This window comes from Fusarium falciforme, chromosome 2 (genome assembly GCF_026873545.1).
Source record: "Fusarium falciforme chromosome 2, complete sequence".
NCBI lineage: Eukaryota > Fungi > Ascomycota > Sordariomycetes > Hypocreales > Nectriaceae > Fusarium > Fusarium falciforme.
Window position 1 is genome coordinate 381724 of NC_070545.1, and position 24157 is coordinate 405880.

Sequence of the window (24157 nt, forward strand, 5' to 3'; positions counted from 1 at the left end):
GGAAGTGAGGCTTGGCTGGATGTCAGAGACTGAGAAGCCTGAAGATTCTTTGGTATTGTGCACGGCGGGGATGTCATTGATAACAAGGAAGCTTGAAGATGAGGAATGACTTTTTGAGAGTGGTTCTTTCATCATGTTAAAAAGGTAAGAAAAGTCGGCCATTCTCCGATGATGGTCTTCTTGTAAAGTCTTCTGAATAGCTTCGGACCATTTTTCTTCGGATGATTTCTTGAGTGATCCACCCTGTTGGGCACGACTGACTAGCATGACAACTCGGAGAATATGCTCTTGTGGCAAGAGGGCGTAAATACTAGGGGAAAAAGACACAAATACTCCGTTCTTGGTACTATAAGACTATCTGAGCAGGGTTCATCGAATTGAGGGTGAGTATCACAGACAGCAGAAGTGATGAGCCCCTGACTTGCATACTTCGACGTTGTTTCTCATTACTATATCCGGCATCATGACAATTTTGCACCCTTCGTTCAGCCATGGCGACAGAGTCAGCTCTTTGAGTGGTAAAGACGTGCAGGATCAACGTGACTCGATTCAGGAGTGCTCGGATCGAGAAAAGTCGAAACAATGGGACTCTTCAGACATTGAGACCGGCCAGACGAGCAAACTGTCAGGAGATGAAGGTGTCAGCTTTCAGGATCCTGGAGAGCATCCGGATGGTGGATTTTGGGCATGGGCTTCTGGTAAGTCCGGCTCTTCGGGGGCGACTTCTTGCGGCTGACTTGTCTTGGAGCTATTGCAGGTCACTTTGTTATGATGAATTCCTGGTAAAAAAATTCCCCAGAACCGAGTCTTACCAAATCCACTAACACACTCTTCCAGGGGATATAATAGTTCGTTCGGCGTGTTCCAAACGTACTATACCGCTCACCTCGACAACCCAGCCAGCCAGATAGCATGGATCGGATCAGTTCAAGTCTCCGTCATCTTCTTTGTCGGTGCCTTTGCCGGTCGTCTAACAGACACTGGTCATTTCCACATCACTTTTGCCGTGGGAACGTTTCTCACATGCCTCGGCGTCTTTATGACTTCTCTCAGCATCGTCTACTGGCAGATCCTCCTCTCACAAGGTATCTGCACTGGATTGGGCAATGGCCTCCTCTTTACTCCAGCACTAGCAGTGGTTTCAACCTACTTCAAGAAACGGAGAGCTTTGGCGTTTGGGATTACAGCAACTGGCAGTGCATCTGGGGGTTTGATCTTCCCATCGATGGCACGCCAGTTGCTCTCGACAATCGGCTTTGGCTGGACCGTCAGAGCCATGGGGCTTGTTCAAATGGTCACTCTATGCCTTGCAAACTTTCTCCTAAGGCCGAGAGTTCCACCAAAGCGATCAGGCTCTGTGGTAGACTGGGCATCATTCAAGGAGAAGCCCTATGCTTGCTTTGCGGCTGGGGTTTTCTTGGTACGTCACCATCTTCCTACTCTATCGTCATTTTATCGAGAGATCGTTCAAATACTAACGTGCATCTAGACTTTCTGGGGCCTTTACTTTGCATATTATTACCTCGCCTCGTTTGCAGTTTCGCAATTGAACCCGCCTTTCTCATATACCGACTCCCTCAACCTGCTGCTCGTGGTGAACGGCGTAGGGATGATCGGGCGTTCGATTCCAAACGCCATCGCCCATCGGTTCGGATGCATCACGGTCCTTATCCCGGTTACTCTGACCGCTGGCATTTGCATGCTGGCCTGGCCAACCGTGTCCACTGCCGGAGGACTGTATGGATGGGCCAGCATCTATGGAATCGCGGCTGGTGCCTTTCAAAGTCTGTTCCCACCGGCCTTGTCGGATTTGACGACAGATGTGCAAAAGACGGGCGTCAGGATGGGTATGGTGTTTACGTTGAATAGCATTGCAACACTCACCGGGCCGCCTATCGCGGGCACCATCATTCGGAAATCTGGGGGCCACTATCTCGGTGCGCAGGTATTTGCTGGTGTTTCATTGTTGCTTGGAGGTTTGTTGATTATGGTTGCGCGATATTTGAAGGGTGTTCATAGATGAGAGTGGAAGTTTTTAACCGGGATTGAGGATGGTTCTAAAGTAATTACTCCGTAAAATGTCACCGAATGCTCGATATCTCACCTTGAGAGTGAATCTCAATTTCAGAAGCCCTAGAAATGCCGCGAATCAAACTTGGTCTAGTTATCATGGATACATGTTATGTCTTTATTGCGTCAAAAGACTCAAAACCCTGTTTGTTCCAACCCTCGTGTAATGTGCGAAATGGGCACTCTAGGGCATTTGCATAATTGCCCGCGGCTGCAACCACACCTGTACAAAGTCATCTGAAAGGAATAAAGTGAGATGTGATAATACATGCGCAAAGTGCATTGATCGCAGACAGGGGTAAGAACAAGAAAATTAAGGCGAAGAGAAAACTCCCAAGACTCACGATAATTTCTCGCGAGGTCATCATGCAAAAGAGTTACTGATCAGCCAAGCAAAGTCGCTGATGATCTAACGGTGAAGATCTGTGGGTGGCAGACAGGGAGAAAAAAAACATGGCTGGGCATCATGCGTTGCCAAAAATTTGCATTGCTCGTAACCTCGTAGAAGACGCCGCTTCTGTTCAATAGAAACAAGTAATAAAAGAGACAAAAGAAAAATGAACAAAAAATAGGCCTCAAGAATGAATCCTCCGTCTAAATGTGGTGTGAGCTGCGTCGCTCGTCGACAGTCTCGATGTGATTGTCGCTGCTAGGTCTCCTCCCACCAAAACTAAACACGTCAAGGAACGAGCTCCGCCTGTGCTCGGTCCCCTGATCGTGTGACTCCCTCCTGTCGGGGGTGGGCGCCTTAGACCCCAGGAACCCCATAAACGAGCTGCGCCGGGAGTCGGGCATTCGGGGCGGCGCGCACACCATGATCTGGAGCTCAATCTTTTCCAGCTCGCCCTCGGCCTGCTCGACCACGGTGCGCCCGCAGTTGGAGAAGCTGGTGCCCGAGTAGAAGACGTAGCCGCTGAAGGGGCTGGCCAGGGCCGTCGCGACGAGGCCCTTTTGACGCGCCACCTGCAGAGCCTGCTTGCACAGGAGCTTGGCGAAGCCCCGGAGCTTGTAGTGGGGATGCGTGATGACGGCATGCACAAACATTAGCTGGCCGTACCGGGCAAGGTACGTCTGCTGAGTTTGTGTGACGACCGCCTGTAGCGCCGTAATGCGCTTCGCCACCTTGTCACTTGCGGTGCTGGGAGCGTCGAGGACTGGACAATGTCAGAAGCAATTCCAGGCACAATTTTCGGGTAGCTTACCTCGGTGGATCTGATTGTGGACGTTGTTTTCTTCGCTGTCATTCTCGTGGAGCTCCTGCCAGACGGCTACAGCCACAGGCTTGTGCGTCTTGGGGGCATCGACAACAGAGATGAGCCAGTTGGAGTTTTGGGGATCGAGGCACTTCTTGAGGATGCTCTCGATGTAGTCTCCGGCCTCTGACGATGTAGGGTTGGGGAAGCAGTAGTGCCAGATGGAGTCGTTGACAAGACCGCTGAGGACAATGTCCTTCAGGGCTGGAAGATCGGCTTCGGTTGCGGGACGGATATGATTACCCATAGCTTGGAAGAGTGATGATGGGGATGATTGAACGAGTAGGTTGTTTGTGTTTGTGTAAAATGGTTGAAGAACTGATCTGTAAACAAAAGCCTCTGGAGGGAAGCTCAAATTATACTCCCCCGCCGGCATCTAGACTTCGGCATCTAGCGGTTGAGACGTCATACGTCCAAGAAGATCTCTCATGCGCCTCTCTTGGCTCATGGGCTGAGCCAAGGCCACACACACCCGCGACAGATGGATCTATTGCACATCTGCTAAAGAGCAGAGGGGACCTGGATCGGTCGATGGATGGGCAGGCAGGTTGGCGGCCTCCTGGAAACCCCGCAGGATCGCCTGATGGTGAGTAACACAAGCCCCCTCACAGGTACCGCAGATCTTCTAGACCAATTTCTCTGTCACGGCCCCGTTGAACAATTTTTTTTTAAGCTTAATAGAGGCTAACTCGTAGGGCAAACGTCTTGGCGGAGAAAAAAAAAAATCATGGTAATGAACCCTGCTGATTTGTTGTGGCCCCCTACATGTCAGTCCCGAGGGTCTCCACGATTGCCGATTTTCTCTCAATCATGAACTTGCTTGTTCCGGGTCTGATGCGGAGCTGACCGCCGAGGCCCGTGGCGTCGTCTTGATCATTTGGGCACGCCACCAAAAAGTACGAGGCGTGCGATGCCGGCCGCCAAGCCTGTGGCCAACGGGTCGACCGATGTTTGCCTTGTTCTCGACTCAGGGTGCTGTCAGTTTGTCGTAAGCAGTGCTTGGCTGAGGCTGTTGCGATTGGTGGTCAGGTGTTTAGTTGAATCCTTGTCAATAGCAGTATGGCGAGCGACTTGAGAAGTGTCAAGTGTTGCCGAGATATGGTTGATGATGGAATTACTCTTCATTTGATTCGAAACTCATAGAAGCCGTTTACAAGTGAGAGGATTGGCTGGGCGTGAGACCTGTCGAGAGCTCAACTGCCTCAGTGTAACAAGCAAAGGACTGAAACTAGATTCCATCCTGGGTCTATTGAATACTGTGTCTAGTTTTGAGCTTTATATCAGCTGCTCCCGAGATAGAAATATGTCACGTGTCGAGCATCAGGTTTTCACTCAAGTGATAGCTCTCATCTTGGTGGATGGTGGGACGCTTTTATCCTATCTAACAGATCACATAGGATGATGAGCCTCGATCTCACCTAAAAAGTACCCGATGAGACGAGTGGTCCTTATGCTCTCATTTAAAATTGAACACGATATATGAGGTTCTACACAGTCTCTTATAGTAACAATACCTTATTGATCTAGGGTGAGTATTATTGAGTCTTGTGAGTCTTAGAATAATGACCATGAATTAACCCTAATAATCAGTCACATGCGTACTTCGAGTTTTAACAACATTAGGACTTGTTTTGACTATTTTTAGCTAGGTATGGCATTGATCACTTTCCATTTCCTGTCACGCAATGAAATCTTGGCAATTCCAAGCTGTGAACGTTGTATTTCACCCCTCCTTGACGGCCTCATTCATGCAGGCAGACTCGCTTAACTACCCACCCATCCCCTTCAGTATGGTTTCATCAGAATCATGCGCAAATCATGCGCATTGAGTAATAGTCATTACAACAGCTTGAGCTCCTCCAGCCTGAGCAGCACCCGTGCTAACAGCCGCTGCACTAGTCACAACAGCGTCTCCTCTGTTTCCATTCGCATCGCCACTACCAGCCTCAACTCCGAGGCCAGCGTTGAAGACATCAGCCGCAGTCTGGTCCTGGGTTGTCGCCTTTGCAGCGGCTGCGGCGCTGGTGCAGCTGGCTACAACGTCTGCATCGGCCTTACAGCTATCTCCAAGACGCTGGCAGATGAAATCGGCAATGATGCCAATCTTTTGCGCGGATCCATGGTTAAAGTCGGCATCGTTGGATGGCGCGAAAGCCTCTTCCTTGCGACCATCAAGTCCTGCAGCAAAGATGATGCTGGGATCAGAGCAAGATCCAAAGCTACCAGCCTGTCGCTTCTTCAGGGCGTTGGCGGCTTTGCATTCACTGACTTGGGTTTCGCACTGAGCAATGCCGCCATCAAGCTCGCCAGAGTTGGCCGCGTTGGCGCAAGCATTGTGCTGGATATCGCAAGACCGGCTGATAGCGGCACCAGCGCCAGTGAAGGTGTTGCCATTGACTGAGAAGGGTCGGTTGCCTGCGGAGGAGACGACGGGAGGAGCTGGACCGCCGAGTGTACCGGTGAAAGCCTGGATGTTGGCCCCAGCTGAAGTGACTTGACCGACAGTTGCAGAAGTGAGAGTTGCGAGAACGGCATCGGTTGCATCAGCGGCGACGGTCTTGACGATTGTAGAGCACGAGCCCTGGGCCGCCTGGTTTGACGCCGCCGGAGCCACGGGAGTGATAGCCGTTGTGACGATAGCCGGAGCCTTGGTAGCTGGAGGCTTGGCAGCGCATCCCTTTGCCTTTGTTGTGGCAGCTGTTGTGGCAGCGTCGGCTGTGGTAGCTGCTTCGTCGCTAGCATTGTTGTTGTTTCCACCAGCGCCAGTAGCCACGGCGGCAGCAGATGTCTCAGCGACATCAGAAGCGACCTCAGAAGCACCTCCAGCAGATTCGGAAGCCACTCCAGAAGCCACCCCAGTAGCGCCAGCACCAGCACCAGCATCAGAGCCACCGTTGACAATGGTGGCGAGATCAACGGTTCCAGTGACAGACGCAACACTGAAATCAGCCAGGTTGACCAGGTCGGTGGCGGCGATACCTCCAGTACCCGTAAAAGTCTGGGCGACATCAGCCACGGCAGCTGCGATCTCATCCTCGCTGGCGTCAAGGACGAGAAGCTTCTCGGAGAAGATGCAGCCGAGTTCAGGTTCCTCCGTGTCGCAAGAGTTACCCTTTCCAGTCGCGTCACCGGTCTAAAAGGCTGTTAGTATCGATAGAATCAGTTTGAGGAAGTGCAACTCACATCGCCAGGTGCAAAAGTTCCACTCAGAAGAGCCAGGTTAGGATCAGCACCAATCCCAGCCAGCTGCTTCGCCAGCTCGAGAGTAATAGCCTTGTTCAAGGCCCCAGCATTCTCCGAAGCAGCGTCCTGGTGCTGCGTCAGAGCCCCAATCTCTGGGTTGACAGCCTGTTCCGTGCAGAGCTTGCTAGCAACACCAACACCGGCCGTATTGCGCTCAATGGCCTGGAACAAAAGAGCACCAGCCATGCCACGGAGATCACCGGCAGCCTTTGCGTTGGTAAAGGCTTGATCGGCGGTTTCCTGCTTCAGGCAGGCGAGGTTGGTGACGTCTCCAGCACCAGCGGCGGCAGCGCCATCGCCCAAGAGACCAAAGACGGGGTCCTGGATATTCTTGGGGTTATCCAAGTTGAGAAACTCGCGGGTGATGACGAGGACGAAATCATGCGAGTGTTCCTGGGGAACTTGACGCTTATGGAGGTGTCCCAGCTTGCTGGGAGCAAAGCGCTTATAGCCAGAAAGACCAAGGCCCAGAGGAGATGCAGAAGCAAGTCCAAGAAGGGCAGCGGTGAAAGTCAAAGATGGAATCATCGTGATAAGATGAAGACGTGAAAAAAGAAGATATATAACAGACCGACCAAGCAGTCACAAGAATTAACCAAGAAAGAAAAGTGCCAAGAGATTGACTCGTAAAATGAAAGAAAGAGCTCACAGAGCGTCTAGAGAAAGGAATGAGAAACGAGGTTGAAAGTGAAGACTGAAGTGCGGATGATGAGAGTTCAAACAACAAAGGCGTCAGTTGAAGGATTTATAGTTGCATCTCGACGCGACCTGTCAATTCATGAACCAATGGTTGAAAGAACCAAAACATCCCTTGGCCTATTCGAGCCGAATTCCCGTTCATCGAGACCATCTAGCGCGGAAGAGTTTCAGGCCATCTGAAGCCATCTTGATCCGAACCCCGAATTAGTCCAAAAACTTGAGTGTGAAGCAAAGGCGTAGTGAGGGCTACAATCTGACGCGGGAGATCAGACAGTATAAGCCGCAGATCTTGGCTTTGGGGGTTTGAAGCGCCTGGGTAGGGGTTAGGTCGGTGTCGCAGGGGCTGGTTTGGGGTTAGCGGAGGGAAAGGTGCAGGGGGTTTCAGAGTGTGGTCTCAAACCGTCGCTTGGAATACAAGGCTGGAAGAGGAATAGAGAAGTGACTAAAGTGCGGAATACGGCAACGGGGATCCGTGAATTGAAGGAGGAGGGCACCAAGTGCTACTGTCATGTTCATTGTGGGTGGCTGGAGAGTAACAACCGCTACCACTCCTCTGTTCAATCAGAAACGCAGAAGCTGCCACTGCACCAAACTTGTGTCTAGAACATGCCCATCAAACTACACTTTCGACCCTTCATCCCGGCAACTCGACCCGTCGTCCCAGGAGCGTGTTTCTGTACGCGCCTTCTGTCTTGCACGGCTGCCCTGTACAACGAATACCTACTCATCTGGACCACACGGTCGGGAAGAATCTGACTCATGGATCGCAGACACGGATATCTAGGGCTTTTCGAGTCTCGGCGGCATTCGTAACCTTTAGTGGGCCATTGTGGGCTGTCTCAGACGGGATCTCGGCCCAAAAGCTTAGACAGCTCTGTTCGCAGATCTAAGGGTCCTTGGTGTTGAGAGCACAACAAAACCCTTGATTCTCTGCAACTACGCCCTGAATTTCTCTAGTTACTTCAAATCAAGTTGAATTTCCCAGTCTTAGATCTTTCTATCATTTTTGCATCGATTTATGAACGACTGACTGCTTAGGTACTTCACCTTGATATCCAAGATGGAACAGCGGCGTGATAGACAAGTGTCTCGGTCTATAAAAGCGGTAAACCGCCACGTAATGAGAGATGGGTACTCTGCTGATCAAATACTGGGACTTGACGATAAGAAACAAGTGCACCGTGTCATTATGCTATCCCGTCGGACGGGGAGCAAGACACGACACGACTTGACGCTGATCAAGAGCGAAAAGAGAGGTTCATTTACCACTATATAGTACTGCTAAGTCCCAAGAGAGGGCGAGGAACAATTTAAATTCTTATCGTTTCGGGCAAACATAAATCCAGTCCTACTACCATGTCATTGAGATGTCTTCTTTGGCTCTTTTTCTTATGTACACTCGCGTCCAGCCTTGCAACCAGGAATAAGGCATCAGAAACCACAAACCCATTCACACATGATATCTACTCAAGTAGATATGCCCTCAACGAGGACGGGACACCAAACAATGAGGGCGAGGCAGGTTTGACCCAATCGTAAACCCAGACCAGATCTAACCTCCTACTTTTAGGCCCACGGAAAAATCACACCCCCAGAGGGTGCAGAGCTTGCTTCGATAAAGCTTAATGACAAAGACGAAACAGAGGTTGCAGTCTTCATGTCTGACAATCTCAAGAAGAGCCGAGTTGAGCACGCGTTTATCATCGTCCATGGAAAGCTTCGAGATGGAGACTATTATTGGGACACGATGAACAAGGCCGTGAAACGCGCGAAGGAAGCGAACTACCCTGGATCGAATCGAGAAAGTGTTGTTATCGCCCCTCAATTATTCTCAACTGTCTTCAACTCGGGCCAATACACGTCACGCCAACTTGCTTGGGGAGACCTAAACGCGTGGCAGGCCGGGAGTGTTGCAACACATCCCTCGGGGACAAACTTTTCGTCCATGGATGCTTTAGATGCATTGCTCAACGATGTCTCAAACAGAAAAAAGTACCCCAACATGAAAAATGTCACCTTCGTTGGCCATGGTGGTGGCGGACAGCTTGTACAACGATACGCGGCCGTTGGCAAGGATCCCAGAGCTCATATCTCGGTTCGCTACATTCACGGAGATGCTTCATCCTGCGCATACTTTACAACCGATCGGCCAATTATGGAAGACGAAAGCACTGCGCCAGGTGCCTGCGAGTTCTATAACACTTGGCGCTACGGATTCGATCAGTTCCCCGGGACAATCGATGGTCGAAAATCACCCAAGGAATACTTCAGTCAGTACATCACACGAGACGTTATATCACTCGTCGGATACCGCGATGTGAAGAGCAATGGCGACACATCCTGCATGGCAAGAGCTCAGGGCGGAACCAAGAGGCGAGACCGTAGCCTTGTTTGGTACAGGTACATCAACACACTTGCCCGGACAAGTGAGAACTTGGATGGATTTCCTGGAAGGTTTGGCAATCTTACAGATTGGAGTTCGGTCTCAAATGGATCTGTCAGTCTGCGATTGAGTGTGGTTAAAGATGCTACCCATGATGTAGCCGAGGTTCTGCAAAGCAAGAATGGTCTATCAGCGCTGTTCAGTGATAAGGAGGTATATACTGGCTGGAGACCAAAGGCTTTGGACTAATCATAGGAGTAATTGGTAGAGAGAATGGAGATAATTTGAGCCCATCCTTAGACTTGGCTTTAGCGGACTCGCAAGACATTCCTAGGCTCACCACCCAGACAGGACCCTGGGGCATGGTCCTTATCGTGTACGGGTCGGTATGCGATGAGGTCCTTATCTGAATTCATAGACAACCCTGAACCGAGATTACATAGACCATGGTTTACTCTGATGAGCCAGGCGGCATCTGCCGAAGAGATCGACAACAAATACGGACCCGAAAGACGAAAAACACCGCGGGAATTTCTCATTGCTGCGCTCGTGCGTCTATCCAAAAAGCTTCATTGGCTTCTTGACCCTGTTGATCCACCAGAGGCCCAATAATTCGTGCTCGCCCTGTGTGTTAACAGCTGCAAAACTCCACAGCGACCCATACAGGTTGCGAAATCTGTCTCACAGATGCAGCCTCGGGAATATCAACATCCCGAGATGTTCACCGACAGGTTGTTCACTCACTCACCTCGCATTTTCGGCCCGAGAGAACTCGCCGCTTAGATAATGTCCAATGCCGATATATGTACTCTGGAATAGCTTCACTTCACAAGTCTTGACTGAAGTCGATACTTCAGCCTCCATCTCGAAACCCCATTCGGCAATAACAATACCCATCATGCCGGTCAAAGAGTTGCTCGAGGCGCCTTGGATCTTTTTAAAGTCCACAGCATCCGCGTCAAAAATCCCCTTGTTTTATTTTGTGGTACCTCTCATCGCGATTATAATCGCATGTTTCTTCTTCACATCCAGGCCAAACGCCCCTTGCCTGAACCCCGGAAGTTCCTTAGACCTCACCAATGGCCGGGTAAAAAAGGAGTTCCTGCCACAGCTTCCTTCGCCAGAGAAAAATCCCCGGCAAAGAGAACTCGTCTCAGCCCGTCAGTACCAGTGAAAACCATCTTAGATTCGGGCACGGGAAACATGCCTGTCTTGGAAGGTTCTTTGCTGTCAACGAGATCAAGGTCGCCTTGGCTCACCTCCTGCTCACTACGAGTGGCTCTTTGCAAAGTTCTTGGTCATGTCGATTATCTTAAAGGACAATCAAGCACCCGAGCGTCCTTTAGGGCTGCAATACAGCCCAATTCTTACATCTAAGTCCATTAAAGATGAAAGAAACTGTCCATTCTCTCCTTGTTCTGTTCGCAAGGTGTTAGACGCCCCACTTCCTACCTCGGTCAACTACCCTCGTCATATCCACGACTGTTCTCACAAGGTGGTTCGGCTGAGCGACAGTCGCTACGCCTCGGCAAGTGGACACAGTAGACTTTGATGCTTGGGGTGTTTCTTTAAGCGGAACCACTGCATGGACCCCGACAACGCTACGCTGTATACGCTTGACCGCTCGTATTCATAACAGTCAGTTCATCATGACCACACTTTAGTTGGTTGGGTTGAGGTTTGGCCTGTCGGGGAATTAGCAGCCTCGCCAATCAAAATGGAAGAAAAAGATCTCCTCTGAATCGAGTCAAATCCTATACTATGAGGTATGAAAGAGAGGATTTATCACCCATTTTACAGAAGAGATTTGTCAGTCGGACAGATTTTTCATCAGTTCAGCGGGGTTCTAGGTAAATACAGCACTTTTTGTTGTTTATAAAAGTCGCAAGTCTCCATGAGACGATCCAGCAGTGCCTAGGTCAACATCAAGCAACAGAATCCCCTCCAACAATCGCAGACAACACACAAAACATCAATCAAGTCGTTTATCCAAAATGGTCAAAGTTACAGTCGCAGGCGGCTCCAATGGTCTCGGTCGAATCATTGTCCGTGCCATTGCAGCCGCCGGCAAGCACGAGGTTTCGGTGCTCTCGAGACAGGTTCGTGATCATCGCCACAGCTATCTTGACGAAACCATAGTTAAGAGTTTGGCTGCAATTGTAGGGCAAAGAAACCGATCCTAAGGATTACATTCCGGTGCTAGTCGTAGACTACTCCAGCCCGGAGAGTATCGCCGATGTCCTTCGGTCCAATGGCACTGAAGTCGTCATCTCTACCATCGGCATCCTTTTCGAAGACACCCACCAGGCTCAGATGAACCTTATCGAAGGTGCTGAGAAGTCTGGGACTGTTAAACGTTTCGCTCCTAGCGAGTTTGCTTACGATTATCTTGCCGCCAAAGAAGGGTAAGATGTCCCTGCCTTCATAGATGATACTGTCTCACGTCCCTCGCAGTGGGTACCCGTGCCAAGTCCCCGGCCTCGAGGGCTACAAGGGCAACATCTACAAGATTGCGGCTTTCAAGAAATTGCAATCTACAAGCATGGAATCCACACGATTCATTATTGGGTTTTTGATGGATTACTACGGCACTCCGGCCGAGTTGCCTCCTGTCTTGCATCTTGCCGTGGTCCTAGACATTGAGAACAACAAGGCAGCCTTGCCTGTCACCGGCGATGACAAGGTCACTCTGACGCATTCCGAAACGATTGGAAAATTTGTCGCCGCGAGTTTGGATCTGAAAGAGTGGCCAGAGAAGTCGTGGATCATTGGAGACACGTTGACTTGGCGGGAGGCACTTGGCTTTGTGGAAAGCACGCGCAGTAAGACATTCTTCGACTTGACCTCCCCTGTTTGGATCTTCTCGCTAATTTCACTTTTCACAGAAATCAAGTTCGATGTCCACCTCGACTCCATCGATGATCTGAAAGAATCGAAGATTACAGAACTCCCCGGCAACATACCGAAGTATGAGTTGGTTGGAAAGCCGTTCTTTGACGGAATGATGTCGCTTTGGTCTCTGGGGTTCGCCTGGGGCTGGTACGACTTGACTTCGTACAAGAAGTCCGAAAAGACGTTGAATGAGGTGTTTCCGGAGCTAGAAACTCTCACATTCAAGAGCTTCATGGAGCGCTGCTTTGGAGAGGAGGCAAAATGATCGAAAGCTTTAGATAGCTGGTACTCTAGCTAGTCTTGTCAGGGTTTTTATTATGCTGTCTAGCTAATAGTCTCGTCAATAAACCATCTGAACTCTGCATGAGTCCAGTGTAAACATGACATCCTTGCAATGGACTGGTCTAGCCCGTCGGCTTGCCGGCTACGCGGTAGCGGAAAATCCGGTGATTGGGAGCAGGCACTGTGTTGTTTCAGCGCCACGGCGCTTATGAGCGATGGTTTCGGTCAAGCTGTGGCTAGCTGAATACAGCACTTAGAAATTCCTACAAAGCTTGATAAACTGTTCTCTACAGCACGCTCCCACAGTCAATGTCACGATGAATCCTGACTTATCTTTACCCGAACTTTCACGATGCCCACCACCTACACCATCGTATTTGCTAATGAGCATGGTTCGGACGGCCAGTATGTGTTCTGCATGGAGAAGCCCATTATCAACAATGATCCGACAGCCGGGAATGTGATCACCAACGCTTCGATTGGACAGTACGTCTCAGATGGGAGAGACTTTACTCTCACCACGCAGATCCAATTTAATGCTTGTAAGTGTTGAAGTTGAAACGGGGTTGCCTAGGGACCGTTCTGACCATGTGTACTAGGGTGCGGTAAACCTCCCAGCCAGCCAGCCGACGGCACTACATCCCCACGAGGCCATAGTGAGGCCGTTGAGCTCGGTACAGATAAGAATGACGGCGGTAAGATACCATGCATTTCGCGCACTGATTTGTGATGGCAATAGGCTGATGGCATTTTTCGAGGATCCAGATGCACTTACAATGGTTCTGGAAGATGGGTCAGTAACTTTCGACAAGTCCAAGGCCAAGACGGCCCCTACCGGCTGCTTCACAGTTGTTCAGCCCACTGGCTTCAATGCGAGTGACAATTTCGCCTTTGGTCTTGCCCAAAAGGACAACACTGGTGGCGAAACCCCCAAGTCAATTGTAAGTTAGACTTTTCCTGGATGAGAAACAATATGCTGACAGTGAGGGGTACGGATCCCGGCCGATCAGAACATGACCACCAACGTCCAGCCCGTCGTCAAATTCTTTATCTTGAAGGTCAAGCAGGGTACAAGTGACGGTGTGAATTACCAGTCCTTTTCCACAAAGCCCGGAGTGGTTGACTTCACAACTGGTGATGGCCAGGGTCTTTACACGGCACGTGTTGTTCACGAAAAGCATGGTGAATTCACTGTCACCTACAAGTGAAAGGGTATTTGAAGTAATTTGTATGGCGTTTAAAGATTGACCATGGGTCTAGGGTAACTACGTCGCACCTGGTTGACAATGAGGCTTGCTAGAGACCTACTAGTAAGATACTAGCGTATAAGTGAATAAGACAAGTACTGCTTATAAGCAATTAACCATGTAAACGGCTCGGCTTGACTAAGGAACCTGACACGCGCAACTCTCCGAGACGACGATCCTCCCTCGCGTCGGGTCAAACACTACGTGTTTTAATTGCCCGGGGGCTAACTATATTCATAATGTCAAGCAATGTGATGGGGACTCGGCCTGTAAAGGCTTGTACGGAATGTAAACAGGCAAAGGTATCACCTACCCGAACCCTCCTGATGGTCCACGATGGATTGACCTCCCTGAATAGCTGCGATGTGACTCTAAAGACAAGTTTCCTAATCCCTGTTCGCGGTGCCAGTCAAGGCATCTATTTTGCACCGTAGATGCGACCTTTAAGCGAACGCCGGCGAGGAAGTAAGACAACAATTTCTGATATGATGTCACTCGGTTTTGCTGACCAAGACCTTCTGCAGGCGTCTGGAAGCCATGAGCAGGGAGCTTCAAGAGCTCCGTAATCAGAGAGACGAGGATCACCCATCTTCAAGGACGGAGTCGACTGCCGATTCCGGCCCGTCAACGGTTGAGGATGACGGGCAGGATGACTTCTCACTGAGTGTACCCGCAGTGAGCCTAAATGGGGTGCTGTTGGATTCTTCGATAGCCACCGAAACAATCAAGACGTAGGTATCGGCGTGATGATTTGTCTCAAACCCACTCACCAAGTCACAGGTTTGCCGAAGTGTTTCGTCCACAACTTCCGGTCATTGGATCGCTGTCGGCCGACGACACGTATCAGTCTCAACCATTTCTCTTCTGGACGATAGTCATTATTATTGCGTGCCACTTGCCCGGGCAACAATACGCCGAGATGCTCCAACTACTCCAGACGCCGTACACCACCATGCTTCACCAACAAATTCTTGATGCCCCTCTACCTCTTCACAAGATACAGGCTTTATTATTACTGTGTCATTGGCCGTTACCGTGCGAGACGCAGACAAGAGATCCCAGCTGGCTCTACTGCGGAGTTCTCATTCAGGCAGCTCGGTTCATGAGTCTGGACCGCCAGCAGACTGTGCCGTCGCTCCGAAGTCTTGGTGTTGCTTCGGGTAGCATCAGAGCAAGAATCAATACCTGGCTAGGTTGCTTCTGCGTATCTACATCGTAAGTCGGCGTGACCGAGTTGCATAGGGACTTCTTGTCTGACAATACCAGGTTGAGCTTGCACTTGGGACTGCCTCCTCCGATCGATTCAGATCTTGACTTTGGCAGTATCCACTCGTTTCTCAGAAGACAAACGGCACCACCTACCTTTGCCATGCAAGTTCGCGTCCAGCTCATCGTGGCAAAGTTTACATCCCTGCTGAACCACGACATGGGTGAAGGTGCAAGCTCCTCCTTTATCAGACTTCTTGATACCGAGCTCGATGCGCTGAGAGCCGAAGTATCTCTTGAAGATGAACAAATGAGGGCTGTCGAGCTCGGCATTCTGGGCGCCAAGATGCACCTCTACGCCTTGGTCATCACCAAAGATTCAAACAACTCCTCGTCGCGGCAAATTATGCTGAGAACTGCCCGCGACGTCGCGCTTAGGATCATTCACATATCAACTTTGGCCATGCGGAATGCCCCGCCTGATGGGAATGATCAAGAACTCATTCGAAAACAACGGTGTCTGCCAAAGAATCATTACAGGTGTCTCGCCTTTGCCACAATATTTCTCCTGAAATTCTTCCATCGTCGCGGATCCGATGTCCCAGAAGAGAGACAAGCTGTTGCAAACCACATTTCAATGGCTCAGAATCTCTTCAAGGCTTGCGCAACGGAGCCACTAGACGAATACAACCGAACGGCAAGGGTGTTTGAGGTCCTTGGACGGGAAAGCCCAAAATCAATTGAACCAGACGCACTACGTCTTACTCACAGAATGGGCGTGTCGATAGTCTTTGACGCCGTGAGCAATGCCTCTGAAGCTCGTGGGAAGCCCGTGGAAATCCGTGAGAACGAGACAATCCAGGATGAGGGAATGTCCACAGGATCCAGGGTCCATGAACGGCTGTTGAACCAACCGGCGGTTGAGCTGGATCAACCTGATACAAGCTCGGAGTTTCTCAGGGGCTTTTGGAGTGATCCATATATGAGCTTGCTGTCCTTTGATCCAACACCACTTGAGTCGGAGTATCAAGATTCTTGGCCATCATTCTGAGGGAAATAACAAGGTCAATGAAGCTAAACAGTTTCTTATTATATGGTCATGCTAATGGTGTTACAGAGGATAAAAGATTAAGTTACTGTACAAGATTATTCCTTGCTACGAAAGGCCTTTGGAAAGGCCCATCGAATTACTTCATATTTGCCAACACACGCCTGACTATAGAGAGCACTCCGACACTTCCAATCGCCACGGCCAGTTTTGTTGAATTGGATCAAGCCTGGATGCCGAAAGAACTTGATGACTGGCTCGTTCTGGCGCCTGGAAGCTTGAGATTGGCAAGTCCCAGGTGTTCCTGTGACCCATGGATATCACTTTCCATGAAGCCTCCTGCAGACTTTTTCTTTCCCGAACGAACTCTGGGAATCGTGACCTTAAAGGCCATCGCAGGGTCAAAGAAACCCATCCAGATTATATCTTCTTTCGAGATTCCGAGGGCCTTGGATACGTTGGTAGGAGACAGAAGCCCAGAGGATTTGATGGCCTGGTAGTCAGCTTCGGAATCGAAAATGGCGTCGATGGTGATCTCATAAGGCCCGGCGTTCTTGGAACGGAGGATGCGACACACTTCTGATAGCGTCTTGGGCTCTCGCGGTGGTTGAGTTGGTTGGATACGTGTAGCGCGGGGGTGCTGTTTTGGTGTAGGTTTGGGAAGTTGATCTCGGAGACTTGAGATGCTTTGCCTAAAAGCAGCGTCGGATGAAGCTGCTGAGCCTCTACCGATTGTGGCAACGCTTCCTCTCAGCAAAGATGCTTGGAGTTTACTGGATGACGGCGTTTCATTATCCAGGATAAGACGTTCTTCGCCCGGCTCGAGATCCATGAGGTGGTAGAGTGAGAATTCAGCGCATGCACCCATCTCAATCTCCATAAGACCTCCAATTCCAAAACCAAAGTTTCCAGCAGTTGCTTTTTGGCCTGGATAAGGTGCATGCTTATACGTGTCAGTGGTTTGAGCCTGGTAGCCAAGTACCTTGGGCAATACTCACAATCATGCCCACCCTTGCCTTGGAGGCAACACTATTCGCAAGTTGCTGCGTAGAAGCCAAGGCTTCAGCAACGACGAAAAGCTCTCCTGGTCCCGCGGCATTGTATTGATCTTTGCCGTAGACGTGGAAATCAAGTTTCCATTCGCCGGCGTTATCAGGATGCTGCTGGTTGACGTAGCCCTTGACCATAGCAAGAACGTCGTCGATTTGTGAGATGAGTATGTCTGAATCATGTTAGAATCTTTGACTAGATAGTGATTGGAAATCTTACAGTCTTTAACGCCACCTAGAAACAGAGTCCTGTAGCCTACTAAGCGCGCAGCTTCGAGCTTTAGTTGATATGGCTTGCCGAATTCCTTGGACGGCCGAAACTGGGCCCCTCTAACCCTCACTGATCTACCGTCGGCGAGTTGCTCGTATTTCGCCTCGGTGAGGTCAAGAGCTCCGCCTGGTCCTCGCAAGAGATCCGGTCTCGTATTCTCATATAGCGTATGCGCAGCAACAGACAAAGGAGTGCAAATAGAATCTGGAGCTGTAGGCCTCACGTCAAACAGCCCATCAGCATAGACTGTAGACACTGCGCCATGCGACTTGGGGAGCGAGCACAAGCCTCCACATTCCATAATCTTGCCCATGTGTAGAAAACCGCCGACTCGGGACTGTATATCCTCTTCTGTAAGACCCTCAACCTGTCGTTTTAGTTGATGCGTGCAGTAAGCAACATATGGTGATGGATCGTATGCTCTGCCGCCGATTATAACGTCGAAGTCGGGGTTGGCGTCCATAGCATCGATGAAGGGCTCAGGGCCCATTTGTGCGACAACTCGGACGGATGCTTCAATCTCTTCTTTTGTTACGGGGGGTACACAGACACCACATCCAGTTAATCGGCCCTGGCTATGTCTTTGAAGAATCGTGGATTTGTCAAAACCGGAAAACAAGGATATCGTCTTGAAGTTATAGTCTCTTGAAAGGGGTTAGCAAGCTGGCCTGGCCTGGGTGAGTGGGAGAGTTACTTGTTTCCCTCCTCGGCAGCAATTTGCTCAATAATTTCTCCAATCTCTTTCACATGTTCATCAGTCCCATCGCCACCAGCTGACCCAAAAATAAGCGGCACTCGAAACGTGTGCACAAGTCGGAGTAGCTTGGACAAGTCTTCGGCGTAGGCTGAACGGGGACAGGACATGGACCCAAGGGCGAGCTTTTGGGGGCCACTGTCGGTGGAACCCGAGTCGAGGATGATAGCCGTCGGAATGCCATTGGGGACCATGTGGGCGAGTTCATAGCGTGTGAGTTCTTCGTCGAAGCCGTAGCCCAGCATGCCAACGGGGGCAATGATCTGGCAGATGGGCTGGGAAGCCATATTGTTGTTCTGGCTAAGGCCAGTCATCTAATAAAAGGGCGATAAAGGCGTGTGTCTGAGTAGGGTTGATGGATTTTGGGGACTTTTCTGAGCTGATAAGTGGCAGAAAGGAGGTCGCAAGTGTGATGTAAGTTGAGACTCCGAGATGCCTCTGCCCGGGTATAAGAGCAACAACACTATTACCAACCGGACTTTTGGAGACGCCTTAATCGCCGTTTCCTGTATAAACTATACATTTAGTCTTCTTTTTCTTCCGATGATGGCAGTGTCAAGCTCAGAGAATTCATGCCGAGGCCGAGTTAAGTTCAAAAGCCGAATTTCGCACCCCACGCCGAAGCTCGCTTACGGTCCCCCACCACGGAGATTTTGGTGCAAGTCCGTCGGATGTGCCAAGACCTACGGAGGTGAGAGCCGTCCGTACAGGGTGGGAAATGGCCAATGGGACGGATTCCAGGAGACGGCAGTTGGAATCGTAGCGAGAAATGCTTGTGGCAAGCGAAACTTGGCGTGAGAGATGCCATCTAGGGCTGAACTAAGGTGTGGTTTACCCAGGGGGCATCAAAACCAATAATTATATCACTCTTACAACCACTGTTAACCTATAGAAAATTCGCTATTTAATAAAACTAAGTAATTAAAAAAAAATTAAATTTTTGGCCTACTTTTTCAAAGGGTGATTTTATAGGGTTATTTTTATTACATAGCTAATTTTCTATAGGTCAACAGTGGCTATAGAGCGACGCAGTTACAGGTTATGATGCCCCCTCTGTGATGAACAGAGGGGCGACCTATCATTAGTCAGCCCCCTTGGTAGATCTCGGGACCATGCTCACCACCCATGGGCTATTCTTGACCCGTCCAATTCCTCACCAGAATACCCGCTGGCTCACATGAGCCAATAGGTAGAAAGCCCTCGCATTCTACGTCCTCCGTCCACCAGCCTCCTCTTCTCAAAGCGTGACCCAGCAACTCCGATGGGTTCTAACACGAGATTACAAAGTCCGAAGGGACCCTGCAAAATCCTTCCATCACGAATCCAGAAATGATCAACTGTCCATCAGGATGACACCGCCCCGCCTAGGCGCGTTTCGCCTGATGCGCCGAGGGGCGCCCGGGGTATTGATTGGCCTTGCTCGGATTCGGGACCAATTATAGCATCGCTACAGGGTTTCACGGCAGTTGGCAGAGTAAGCTCAGCCTTGTCCGTGTGGGCTCTCAGATCAACCTTTGACCGGGGCCATTATCTTGAGGTTATGCTTGGCTTGATACTTAATTGCTCATTTTTCATCTTGGAAGTTGAATTTTTACATTACAATCTTTACTTTTACTTTATCACAAGAGACAACAACAAGTCTGCACTTGAGCTGCACACTCCAAGCGTTCCCAAGACCTCATTGCCACCAATCGCGCCATTCCTGGGACAATGTCCAAGTACGAACCCTACCGAGGAGAACCGACAAAGTCGGGCGAGATCGCCCCAGACTACGTTGAGCTAGAAACAACAACATGGCATTCCGTCCCGCAGGAAGATCAAGAATCAACCGCCTATGACCCTACACAACTCATCGAAACAACATCAACCCGGAGCACAAAAAATGACATGGAGATACAACTACCCATCGGCCAGGCTATCAAAAAGTATCCCAAGATCGCGGGTTATTGTCTAGCAATGACAATTCCCATCATCGGATGGGGCTACGACTTGCTTGTTGTGGGTGCCATTACTGGCGAGGACTCGTTCAAGGCGGATTACGGCAAGATGATTGATGGAGAAATGACCATCCCGGGAAATTGGCTATCTCTGTGGATGGGTCTTCCTCCCGCTGGAGCAGCTGCAGGTGCTATGTTGGGCGGTTGGCTACAGAATCGGATCGGCCGCAAGTTCTCTCTCATGATCGGTAGTATCATCTCAGCCGGGGCTATTGCATGCATCTTCTTCTCCCATCTTCCTCCGGAGCCCGACACCAAGCGAGTCGTCATCACTGTTGGTTTGACTTTCCAAGGATTCACAGTCGGCATCATCAAGACCACTTGTCTTACCTGGGTGTCGGAAAATGCTCCAACAGCACTCCGGGGTCCGGCCATGGCTCTTTTCCCAACCTTTACCTTGATCGGTCAACTTATCGGCGCCATCGTGGTGTATGCGGTCAACCAGATGGGAAATAAGAATGGCTACCTTGGAGCGTTTGGTTCCCAGTGGATTCTGGTCCTTGGACCTTTCATTCTATCCTGCCTTATGCCCGAAAGCCCGGCTCACCTTATCCGAACGAACCAAGAAGAGAGAGCCATTCGCTCTGCGACCCGGCTTTTCGGCCCCAAGATGAACCCATACAGTGCCTTGGAGAAGATCCGACAAACTATTGAGGAAGAAAAGGCGACGACTGCATCGGTGTCTTACTGGGCCTGCTTCAAGGGAAGCAACCTCCGCCGTACCATGATTGTCATATTGGCGAACGTCATCCCTGCGTTGTTTGGTCTGGAACTCTTGTCTAATGCCACAGTCTTTCTGCAGAGCATCGGCATGGCATCTGGTCCGAGTTTGCTCATCATGATTGGTGGCATCATCGCAGGAATGGTAGCCAACGGTATTGGTTTCTGGCTTCTTTCCCGCACCGGCCGAAGGAGCATGACTATTGTGTCGATGGGTATCGCTTCACTATTGTGGGGAGCTATGGGTATCTCGGGCTTCTGGTCAGGTCCAGCACTCGCCTGGTTGGCTGCAGGACTCATGATCTCAGTCATTGTGGTATGTGGTTTGGGCTGCTGGCCAGCAAGCTACGCAATCATGGGAGAAACAAGCTCTCTCCAACTCCGATCCCTTACACACGGCATTGGAAGCGTGGTATCCCAAGCTGCATCCATCACCCTAGCCGTCCTGCTACCGATGCTCTTCAGCAAAGACAAGGCAGCCCTCGGAGCAAAGACTGCTTTCGTCTTTTGTGGCCTCTGCATTATTGGTGTCGTTCTGGCTTGGCTGTGGATTCCCGAGATGAAGGGCAGGAGTATGATTGAGCTTGATCACATGTTTGAGATGAGGCTTCCTACGAGGAAGTTCAAGGGCTTCAAGATGGAGACGCATGAGATTCAGGAGGCATCGCCGCTGGCTGAACGCGGCGCGTAGACAGATTTGTGTAAGGGAAGGGTTATGATATATACGATTTGGTTAGAAGTTGCAATCTCAAGAGTTACTACCACCTATTGCTAGCGTATGAGGTTGAAGAATAGAAAATTCCTTTGGTTGTACCAACACTATCCAAGGCCCCGTTAAACACTATTGATCGATAGGATACCCCCCTACCTACATGCAGTTCATTCTGGAATTACAGGCCCAAAAATTAATTAGTTGGATATAGCTACAGGTTAGTCCTGCCATAGTCTCCTCGGTCGAACGTGCCTACAATGGCGTTTTGCACCGTGGACCATGGTTACTTACCATTGTGGGCCTGTCTTGATTGCTTCTCAAGAGCCTCTCGAAGAACTTCTTTCAGCTTCCCGTCCACACGGCCAAAGTAATCTGCAAACTGATTAGCGCTGACACTGACGCGTAGAGCCATAGACGTACCTAACACTTCGTTCCTCAACTTGCCAGGAATATCCACCAGCGTAGGAAGAATGTTGTGAAGAAATTGTTCCTTCCCACCATTCTCGTCACAGATGATCTTCCAAAGCTTCCTAGGCTGCTCAAAGTCCTTGTCCATAATCGAAGTCGAAAACGCAGTTACATGTCCAGCCCAAACCTCATGGGTTGGCATCTGAACACGATGGCTGACGGATACTGGACGAAGCTCAGAGAACACATAGTCTGGGTCGCCTCCGTAGTTTCCGTTCATGGTTCCTGGGCCGTCACGGACGTAGGGAGCGTATACCTTGTTAGTTGGTCGATTTGGTGGGAGTTGGAAGTAGTTGGGGCCGACGCTTGGCTTTGTTAGCTGCTGTCTTGAAATGAAGGATAGTGGAGATACCGGTAGCGATGGGCGTCTGGATAGCTAAACATTCTAGCTTGGAGAACTGTCATTTTGCAATCAGATGTTTATTCTCACCAACGGGAATGGTAACAAACCTGGATCAGCCGAGGGTCCAATGCCTGGCACCATGTTGGACGGCGAGAAGCAAGCTTGCTCAATGTCCTGGAAGTAGTTGCTCGGCTATTCAAACGTCAGCGACAGGGGCGGAGATGATGTAGGATAACAAACATTCTTGTTGAGCGTCAGGCGGCCAACAAGCCGTAGCGGATACTTCTCAAACGGCCAGGTGTAAGTGTCATCGAAAATGTCGATGGGAGCATTCTTGATCTCTTCAGGTTTCATGACCTGAATGTATACACCCCAAGACGGAAAGTCTCCCTTCTCAATGGCCTTAAATAGATCCTTGACGTGATAGTCTGGCTCTGAACCAGCCAGTCGGACAGCTGTGTCGGCGTCCATGGTCTTGATACCGTCGTCGGGCCTGAAGTGCCACTTGACGTAGACATAGCTGCCGTTCTATTATAGTCAGCTTTATTGAAAGGATCGGAGAATAGAGCGGTGATGACTTACAGCCTTGTTCAGGGTGTACGTGTGAACACTAAAGCCGTTGATGTTCCTCAACGAAGCCGGAATGCCTCGCTGTCCAAACAAATGCATCAAAGCATGAATGCCCTCTGGGTTATTAACATGAAAGTCCCAAAACATGGTATTATCCGGAACATTCGTCTGAGGATGACGCTTGTGGCTCCTGTTCATGGACGGAAACTTGATTGGGTCCCTAATGAAAAACACGGGCAGGTCGTTAAAGACAAAGTCCTGGATGCCCTCTTCGGTGTAGAACTTTGTCGCCCAGCCTCGTACATCGCGGACTGTGTCGCTGGATCCTTTCTCGCCGCCGACGGTGGACATTCTGGTGAGAATCTTTGTCTTTTTGCCGATGCCGGTGAGGAAATTGGCGTCAGTCAAGTCTGAGACATCCTCGAGGACCTCAAATTCGCCAAAGGCTCCAGCGGCCTTTGCATGAACGCTTCTGTAGGTGCGTTAGTAGCATATCACAAGGGAATAGATGAATGTGAGGGTGTACCGCTCAGGAATGCGTTCTCGGGCAAAATGGGCCAAGACCTCGAGGGTCTGGGTGTCGCTCAAGACAATCAGGCCACCGTTGCTGTTGCCATAGCGAACTTGCTGGACTGATCCAGGATTCTCACTTGGTTGCCCTTGACAATTGAGATTAGATACATCACAGAGCTGGGATGGTATGGGATGCCCTTACCATTGGCGAGCGTGCACAGGGGGTTATCGTTCGGGGCGGGCTATGACATGTGAGTCAAGAGCAGCAATGCTCAAATTTGGAATTGAACTGACCATTTTCTTTGATTCGGAGCAGCTCAATGCCTGTCAAAGAGATACTCTCTGGGATCCTAACGTGAGATGAAGCTCGACTTCTTATCAGCCCCCCCCGCTTGACGTATCTCCCATTGGAACGGAACTACCGGATCGACGTCAAC

General features: G+C 50.2%; 10 protein-coding genes across 10 annotated transcripts; 6 read left to right on the top strand and 4 right to left on the bottom strand.

The window, feature by feature from the left end:
* Positions 1 to 463: 463 nt before the first annotated feature.
* NCS54_00204300 (Hypothetical protein) lies at positions 464 to 2023 on the top strand (the record flags this gene model as incomplete). The annotated part of the gene is made up of 4 exons (XM_053147650.1): positions 464 to 698; positions 749 to 782; positions 838 to 1420; positions 1490 to 2023. 4 exons carry the CDS (start codon positions 464 to 466, stop codon positions 2021 to 2023), a joined length of 1386 nt encoding a protein of 461 aa, XP_053003625.1.
* Positions 2024 to 2664: 641 nt separating this feature from the next.
* On the bottom strand, positions 2665 to 3699 carry NCS54_00204400 (Hypothetical protein; the record flags this gene model as incomplete). Its single annotated transcript, XM_053147651.1, has 2 exons — positions 2665 to 3224; positions 3273 to 3699. The coding sequence occupies 2 exons, from the start codon at positions 3697 to 3699 to the stop codon at positions 2665 to 2667; spliced, it is 987 nt and encodes a 328-aa protein (XP_053003626.1).
* Positions 3700 to 5139: 1440 nt separating this feature from the next.
* Positions 5140 to 7094, bottom strand: NCS54_00204500 (Hypothetical protein; the record flags this gene model as incomplete). Its single annotated transcript, XM_053147652.1, has 2 exons — positions 5140 to 6456; positions 6507 to 7094. 2 exons carry the CDS (start codon positions 7092 to 7094, stop codon positions 5140 to 5142), a joined length of 1905 nt encoding a protein of 634 aa, XP_053003627.1.
* Positions 7095 to 8772: 1678 nt separating this feature from the next.
* On the top strand, positions 8773 to 9897 carry NCS54_00204600 (Hypothetical protein; the record flags this gene model as incomplete). The annotated part of the gene is made up of 2 exons (XM_053147653.1): positions 8773 to 8787; positions 8836 to 9897. 2 exons carry the CDS (start codon positions 8773 to 8775, stop codon positions 9895 to 9897), a joined length of 1077 nt encoding a protein of 358 aa, XP_053003628.1.
* A 1745-nt stretch (positions 9898 to 11642) lies between these two features.
* On the top strand, positions 11643 to 12805 carry NCS54_00204700 (NmrA domain-containing protein; the record flags this gene model as incomplete). Its single annotated transcript, XM_053147654.1, has 4 exons — positions 11643 to 11747; positions 11812 to 12053; positions 12103 to 12470; positions 12534 to 12805. The coding sequence occupies 4 exons, from the start codon at positions 11643 to 11645 to the stop codon at positions 12803 to 12805; spliced, it is 987 nt and encodes a 328-aa protein (XP_053003629.1).
* A 369-nt stretch (positions 12806 to 13174) lies between these two features.
* NCS54_00204800 (Hypothetical protein) lies at positions 13175 to 13552 on the top strand (the record flags this gene model as incomplete). The annotated part of the gene is made up of 2 exons (XM_053147655.1): positions 13175 to 13364; positions 13422 to 13552. The coding sequence occupies 2 exons, from the start codon at positions 13175 to 13177 to the stop codon at positions 13550 to 13552; spliced, it is 321 nt and encodes a 106-aa protein (XP_053003630.1).
* Positions 13553 to 13598: 46 nt separating this feature from the next.
* Positions 13599 to 16326, top strand: NCS54_00204900 (Fungal-trans domain-containing protein; the record flags this gene model as incomplete). Its single annotated transcript, XM_053147656.1, has 4 exons — positions 13599 to 13763; positions 14583 to 14800; positions 14850 to 15284; positions 15336 to 16326. 4 exons carry the CDS (start codon positions 13599 to 13601, stop codon positions 16324 to 16326), a joined length of 1809 nt encoding a protein of 602 aa, XP_053003631.1.
* A 220-nt stretch (positions 16327 to 16546) lies between these two features.
* NCS54_00205000 (Hypothetical protein) lies at positions 16547 to 18711 on the bottom strand (the record flags this gene model as incomplete). Its single annotated transcript, XM_053147657.1, has 4 exons — positions 16547 to 17266; positions 17322 to 17545; positions 17593 to 18287; positions 18338 to 18711. The coding sequence occupies 4 exons, from the start codon at positions 18709 to 18711 to the stop codon at positions 16547 to 16549; spliced, it is 2013 nt and encodes a 670-aa protein (XP_053003632.1).
* Positions 18712 to 20107: 1396 nt separating this feature from the next.
* On the top strand, positions 20108 to 21805 carry NCS54_00205100 (MFS domain-containing protein; the record flags this gene model as incomplete). Its single annotated transcript, XM_053147658.1, has 1 exon — positions 20108 to 21805. The coding sequence occupies one exon, from the start codon at positions 20108 to 20110 to the stop codon at positions 21803 to 21805; it is 1698 nt and encodes a 565-aa protein (XP_053003633.1).
* Positions 21806 to 22109: 304 nt separating this feature from the next.
* NCS54_00205200 (Catalase) lies at positions 22110 to 24017 on the bottom strand (the record flags this gene model as incomplete). The annotated part of the gene is made up of 9 exons (XM_053147659.1): positions 22110 to 22198; positions 22247 to 22599; positions 22647 to 22692; positions 22745 to 22829; positions 22878 to 23165; positions 23220 to 23679; positions 23734 to 23866; positions 23923 to 23962; positions 24015 to 24017. 9 exons carry the CDS (start codon positions 24015 to 24017, stop codon positions 22110 to 22112), a joined length of 1497 nt encoding a protein of 498 aa, XP_053003634.1.
* Positions 24018 to 24157: the final 140 nt, after the last annotated feature.